The following is an 8,084-nucleotide window of genomic DNA, read 5'->3' as shown; positions in this document are numbered from 1 at the left end:
AACTCGTACACACGATAACAACACGTACACATGATAACAACTCGTACACACGATCACAACACGTACACATGATAACAACACGTACACACGATAGCAACACGTACACACGATAACAACACGTACACATGATAATAACTCGTACACACGATAACAACACGTACACATGATAACAACTCGTACACAAGATAACAACACGTACATATGATAACAACTCGTTCACACGATAACAACACGTACACACGATAACAACACGTACACACGATAGCAACACGTACACACGATAACAACACGTACACATGATAACAACTCGTACACATGATAACAACACGTAAACATGATAACAACTCGTTCACACGATAACATCACGTACACATGATAACAACTTGTACACATAATAACAACACGTACACATGATAACAACTCGTACACACGATAGCAACACGTACACACGATAGCAACACGTACACACGATAACAACTCGTTCACACGATAGCAACACGTACACATGATAGCAACTCGTTCACATAACAACACGTACACATGATAACAACACGTACACACGATAGCAACACATACACATGATAACAACTCGTACACATAATAACAACACGTACACATGATAACAACTCGTACACACGATAACAATCGTACACACGATAACAACACGTACATATGATAACAACTCGTTCACACGATAACCACACGTACCCATAATAACAACACGTCCTCTCGATAACAACATGTACACACGATAACAACTCGTACATTACGGGGTTTGTCGCCTTTTGGGATGCATGTTATAATTCCTTGTTTTTGAGTGACTGACATTTCTGAAACTGAATAACCAAAATTAATTGACCTGACAATGAAATGCCCAAGTTGTTTCCAAAATACTTTAAAAAATTCAACAGAGAAGCCGTCAGAACCAGGACTTTTATTATCCTTCATTTTCATTAGTGTTTTTGCCATTTCAGATATAGTTATTTGTCCTTCTAATGATAATGATTCCAGGGGAGATAATTTAGGTATATCATATGGATTAAACAAGTCCTCTAAGTTTACATCCTGTATAGCAGTATTTCTTTTGTACAAATTTTCATAAAAAAGTTTTGTTTCATTTAGAATTTCTGTCTGTTCTAAAATCACTATACCATCATCTTTTTCTATCTTTGGAATAATTTTACTGGTGAAGTTTCTAGATTCTAGTCCACAAAAGTACCTGGTTGGCCTTTCTCCTTCAATTATCCTTTTTGTTCGAGAACGTATCATATTGCCCATTAATTTATGCTTTCTTAACTTTTCTAGTTCTCTCTTTTTTATGTCAATATTATTTAACTCAACATTACTTGATAGTGCTCCCCTTTCTAGTTCCTGAATATCTTCAATCAACTTTTTCTCTGTATCGTTACTGGTTTTTTTTTTATAGCATGAGTATGAAATAGTCTTACTTCTGATTTCTAACAGTAAAGTTTCCAAAAACAGTTGATCATTAATTACAAACATCAAGTCTTGCAAAGAAACATCTTCAATATTGTCCATATTGTAAATTGGTACAGCATACTGTTTTTCAATGTTAACAATCAGAGATCTAATGGTATTTAAATATTCTGAATCGTACACATGATAACAATACGTACACACGATAGCAACACGTACACATGGTAACAACTTGTTCACACGATAACATCTCGTACACACGATAACTACTCGTACACACGATAACAACACATACACATGATAACACCTAGTACATAAAATAGCAACACGTACACACGATAGCAACACATACCCATGATAACAACTCGTACACACGATAACAATCGTACACACGATAACAACACGCACACACGATAACAACTCGTTCACACGATAACCACACGTACCCATAATAACAACACGTCCTCTCGATAACAACATGTACACACGATAGCAACACATATACATGATAACAACTAGTACATAAGATAGCCACACGTACACACGATAACAACTCGTACATTACGGGGTTTGTCGCCTTTTGGGATGCATGTTATAATTCCTTGTTTTTGAGTGACTGACATTTCTGAAACTGAATAACCAAAATTAATTGACCTGACAATGAAATGCCCAAGTTGTTTCCAAAATACTTTAAAAAATTCAACAGAGAAGCCGTCAGAACCAGGACTTTTATTATCCTTCATTTTCATTAGTGTTTTTGCCATTTCAGATATAGTTATTTGTCCTTCTAATGATAATGATTCCAGGGGAGATAATTTAGGTATATCATATGGATTAAACAAGTCCTCTAAGTTTACATCCTGTATAGCAGTATTTCTTTTGTACAAATTTTCATAAAAAAGTTTTGTTTCATTTAGAATTTCTGTCTGTTCTAAAATCACTATACCATCATCTTTTTCTATCTTTGGAATAATTTTACTGGTGAAGTTTCTAGATTCTAGTCCACAAAAGTTCCTGGTTGGCCTTTCTCCTTCATCTATCCATTTTGTTCGAGAACGTATCATATTGCCCATTAATTTATGCTTTCTTAACTTTTCTAGTTCTCTCTTTTTTATGTCAATATTATTTAACTCAACATTACTTGATAGTGCTCCCCTTTCTAGTTCCTGAATATCTTCAATCAACTTTTTCTCTGTATCGTTACTGGTTTTTTTTTTATAGCATGAGTATGAAATAGTCTTACTTCTGATTTCTAACAGTAAAGTTTCCAAAAACAGTTGATCATTAATTACAAACATCAAGTCTTGCAAAGAAACATCTTCAATATTGTCCATATTGTAAATTGGTACAGCATACCGTTTTTCAATGTTAACAATCAGAGATCTAATGGTATTTAAATATTCTGAATCGTACACATGATAACAATACGTACACACGATAGCAACACGTACACACGATAGCAACACATATACATGATAACAACTAGTACATAAAATAGCATCACGTACACACGATAACAACACATACACATGATAACACCTAGTACATAAAATAGCAACACGTACACGTGATAACAACTCGTTCACACGATAACATCACGTACACACGATAACTACTCGTACACACGATAGCAACACTTACACACGATAACAACACGTACATAAGATAACAACTCGTTCACACGATAACCACACGTACCCATAATAACAACACGTCCTCTCGATAACAACATGTACACACGATAGCAACACATATACATGATAACAACTAGTACATAAAATAGCAACACGTACACGTGATAACAACTCGTTCACACGATAGCAACACGTACACAAGATAACAACACGTACACACGATTGCAACACATACACATGATAACAACGCGTACACATAATAACAACACGGACACATGATAACAACTAGTTCCCACGATAGCAACACGTACACACGATAACGACACGTGCACACGATAACAACTCGTTCACAAGATAACAACTCGTACACATGATAACAACTCGTACGCACGATAACAATCGTACACACGATAACAACACGTACATAAGATAACAACTCGTTCACACGATAACCACACGTACCCATAATAACAACACGTCCTCTCGATAACAACATGTACACACGATAGCAACACATATACATGATAACAACTAGTACATAAAATAGCAACACGTACACACGATAGCAACACGTACACATGATAACACCACGTACACACGATAGCAACACATATACATGATAACAACTAGTACATAAGATAGCAACACGCACACACGATAACAACACGTACATATGATAACAACTCGTTCACACGATAACATCACGTACACACGATAACAACATGTACACACGATAACAACTCGTTCACAAGATAACAACTCGTACACATGATAACAACTCGTACGCACGATAACAATCGTACACACGATAACAACCCGTACACACGATAGCAACACATATACATGATAACAACTAGTACATAAGATAGCAACACGTACACACGATAACCACACGTACACATGATAACAACACCTACACACGATAGCAACACATACACATGATAACAACTAGTACATAAAATAGCAACACGTACACACGATAACAACACGTACACACGATAACAACTCGTTCACACGATAACATCACGTACACACGATAACTACTCGTACACACGATAACAACACGTACACATGATAACAACACGTACACACGATAGCAACACATACACATGATAACAACTAGTACATAAGATAGCAACACGTACACACGATAACAACACGTACACACGATAACAACACGTACACATAATAACAACACGTACACACGATAACAACATGTACACACGATAACAACACGTACACACGATAACAACATGTACACACGATAACAACTCGTACACATAATAACAACACGTACACATAATAACAACTCGTTCACACGTTAACATCACGTACACACGATAACTACTCGTACACACGATAACAACACGTACACATGATAACAACTCGTTCACATGATAACAACACGTACACACGATAACAACACGTACACACGATAGCAACACGTACACAAGATAACAACACGTACACACGATAGCAACACGTACACACGATAACAACTAGTACACACGATAGCAACACGTACACATGACAACAACTCGTTCACACGATAACAACACGTACACATAATAACAACACGTACACACGATAACAACACGTACACACGATAACAACATGTTCAGTACCCTGGGCCTTTTACACACGATAACAACTCATACACACGATAACAACATATACAACAAGAGGCCCAATGGGCCCACATCGCTCACCTGGTATTAATCTCACAATTGTAACCTTATATTTAAAGTAGACACTTAAATAAAGCTACAGGCAAAATATCAGTGTCTTGGCTCAAAGTCATTCAAAAGAACTTGTTAAAAGATTTAAACATGTTTGACCCCTGTGACCTTGGAAGTCCAACAAGGACATAAAGTTGAACAAAATGTATGGCCCATCTTCCAAGAATGCAAATTTCCAAATACAACCACCCTATAACTTTCGTTAATTGAGAAGATGACTATTAAAGATCTAGACATTAGGTTGAAAGTAGGTCAAATTCATTCATTTCAACAAACTTGGTAGCCCTTCATCCCAGCATCCTACAGGCCCAATATCAGTACCCTGGGCCTTTTGGTTATTGAGAAGAATTTGTTTAAAGTAAAAAGTTGACGCCGGACGGACAACTGACGGACAACGGATGCCGCACCATGCTAAAACGTATACAGATAACAACACGTACCCAAAATTACAGCACTTTTACACTCACATAGATACCATTACCCTTCTCCCGACACGAACCTGTACACACGATTCCGACGTCCTCGCTGTGATCACAGTCATTGTTCCCTACCTCTGTCATGTTACAGGCAAGAAGAGTGGTCTCTGAACCCTGACATAGCACGTCATCATACCAGATCTGACCTGTTCCTTGGCCGTATTTTGAAACGTACGAGTTCATTCTACAAATGGTACATCACATTGTTACAATATTTCAGCATTTATTGACAGCATTTCTAAATGTAGGTAACGTTTCCTGCTTTGTAGGAACAAAGCACGTTGGAATATGTAATCTAACAAGAGGCCCAAGGGTCTTAGTGGTCACCTGAGTTATAGTATAGGTACTAGTAGCTCAATTTTATTGTTGAGATTTACAAAATGTTGAAAACAACATGTAAACAACATGAAATACAATACTTGTCATGTCACCAAAGGATAAGAACTTAAAAAACTATTCAAATAAATCATTTTGCAATTGAGAATTATACTCTGTCCCCAAGGGAGATCAGAAAACCTGGGGGATAATTAAATTTACAATGAGGGTAATTAAGGTAACTGAGTATAATGAAGATTTTTTTAAACTTTTAACCATAATCCCCATTAGAGAAATTGACTGTAGTTCCTCTGAGTCTGGAGAAGAAGATTTTTGAAATATTGATTACTTTCCCCTTTGGGGCCCCGCCCAGGCCCCTGGGAATGGAGCAGGAATCCCAATTCTATAATATTGTAGCCTCATCTACAAAGGATGATTTTGATCAAGTTTGAAAAAGAAATCCATCCACTGGCTCTTGAGGAGAAGTCGAAAATGAAAAAAAAGTTTACGCACTACGGACGACGACGGACGGAACGCGATCAGAATAAAAACTATTCTTTTACCCACTACAGAGGTCGTTGGATTAAATAGTATGGAGGTTGTTGGAATACACAGTGTCGAGAAGTACTCTTTTAAATGGTACATAGTTCGTTTTAATACTTAGAGTCGATAATTACTTTTTTAAATGAGCTTAAGGCAAGTGTCTTTTCAAGCTAAAGGTAGATAACATATCCGAAACATTGTAAGTTGCGCAGGAGGGCAACGCATGTATCTTAACCAAATAATGAAATGAAAAATTACTAACGCTGGTAAACCGAGCTCCTTGCACGCAATCTTTGCTGCTTTTGAAGTGAATTCATCGTCACACACAGTCCCCCATTGTCCATTAAGCGAGACTTCAAGACGTCCTGACATGCCGTCAGCAGCACCATTGACCAGCCTCATCTTAACAGCCTCTACAAATAACAAACAAATCTATACAGCCTTTATAACAAACACTCCTGCATAACCTCTACAAATAAACAAATCTATACAGCCTGTATAACAAACATTCATGTATAACCTCTACAAATAAACAAATCTATACAGCCTGTATAACAAACACTCCTGTATAACTTCTACAAATAACAAACAAATCTATACAGCCTTTATCAATAACAAACACTCCTGTATAACTTCTACAAATAAACAAATCTATACAGCCTGTATAACAAACATTCCTGTATAACCTCTACAAATAAACAAATCTATACAGCCTTAATAACAAACACTCCTGTAAAGCCTCTACAAATAACAAACAAATCTATACAGCCTTAATAACAAACACTCCTGTATAACCTCTACAAATAACAAACAAATCTATACAGCCTTTATAAATAACAAACACTCCTGTATAACCTCTACAAATAACAAACAAATCTATACAGCCTTTATAAATAACAAACACGCCTGTATAACCTCTACAAACTAGAACACTGACAGGTCAGTAAGGGCCCGTCTTGTGGCAATATATCCCCCATAATCATCAAGAAGCAATCTGCCCATATAGCTGAGCTTGAGGTTTGACATTTGGACTTCAAAAAGAATGACACTGATCTTTGGTCAGTTGACTTATTCTTTAATTCAGACCAACTTTGCTTCTTAATATCATAACAAAATGTTCATCAGTGAAAAATACAAAACTTGACCTTGACCCTTTGGACCCCGTGACCTGGACCTAAGGTCAGTTGACTCTGTGTTAAGTTCTGAACAACATTGCTTCATAATGTCATAACAAAATGTTCATCAGGGAAAAGGTACAAAATTTAACCTTCACCTTTGACCCAGTGACCTGGATTTTGGTCAATTGACTCCTTGCTTAATTCTGAGCAACATTGCTTCAAAGTGTCATAGTGAAATGTTCACCTGTGAAAAGATACAAAAGTTAACCTTGACCTTTGACCCAATGACCTTGACCTTTTGTCAGTCGACTCCTTGTTTCATTCTGATCAACTTTGCTTCATCATGTCATAACAAAATGTTCATCAGTGAAAAAATGCAAAATTTAACCATGACTTTTGAATCTAATGACCTTGACCTTTGACCTCGACTTTTTACCTCAGTGTATCTTTTTGTTTAATTCCGAACAACTTTGCTTCATAATGTCATAGCGAAATGTTCACCAGTGAAAAGCTACAAAATTTGACCATGACCCCTGATCCGATGACCTTGACCTTAGGTCAGTTGACTCATTGTTTAATTATGATCAACTTTGCTTCATAATGTCATAACAAAATATTCATCAGTGAAAAGATGTAAATTTTGACCTTGACCTTTGAAACCAATGACATTGACCCTTGACCTTGACTAAAGTTATCAGCCAGAAACAAAATTTGTGGACAGACAGATACAAATAACAAACCAATCTATACAGCCTTTATAAATAACAAACACTCCTGTATAGCTTCTACAGACATCAAATAAATCTATACAGCCTTTATAAT

General features: G+C 36.5%; 1 protein-coding gene across 1 annotated transcript in view; it reads right to left on the bottom strand.

Annotated features, from left to right (window-relative positions):
* LOC110460699 (deleted in malignant brain tumors 1 protein-like) overlaps nt 1–8,084 on the bottom strand; it is a 66,774-nt gene that overhangs the window by 49,204 nt on the left and 9,486 nt on the right. The window contains exons 3-4 of the mRNA XM_021513755.1: nt 6,407–6,557; nt 5,310–5,470 (exon numbers count right to left, since the gene is read on the bottom strand). Coding sequence (XP_021369430.1) covers nt 5,310–5,470; nt 6,407–6,557 — 312 coding nt within the window. The remainder of the gene's footprint in view (nt 1–5,309; nt 5,471–6,406; nt 6,558–8,084) is intronic.

The sequence above is a fragment of the Mizuhopecten yessoensis genome, unplaced genomic scaffold (genome assembly GCF_002113885.1).
Source record: "Mizuhopecten yessoensis strain PY_sf001 unplaced genomic scaffold, ASM211388v2 scaffold10457, whole genome shotgun sequence".
Classification (NCBI taxonomy): domain Eukaryota; kingdom Metazoa; phylum Mollusca; class Bivalvia; order Pectinida; family Pectinidae; genus Mizuhopecten; species Mizuhopecten yessoensis.
Note: the sequence above shows the minus strand (reverse complement) of the source record. Positions and strands in the feature narration are given on the sequence as shown.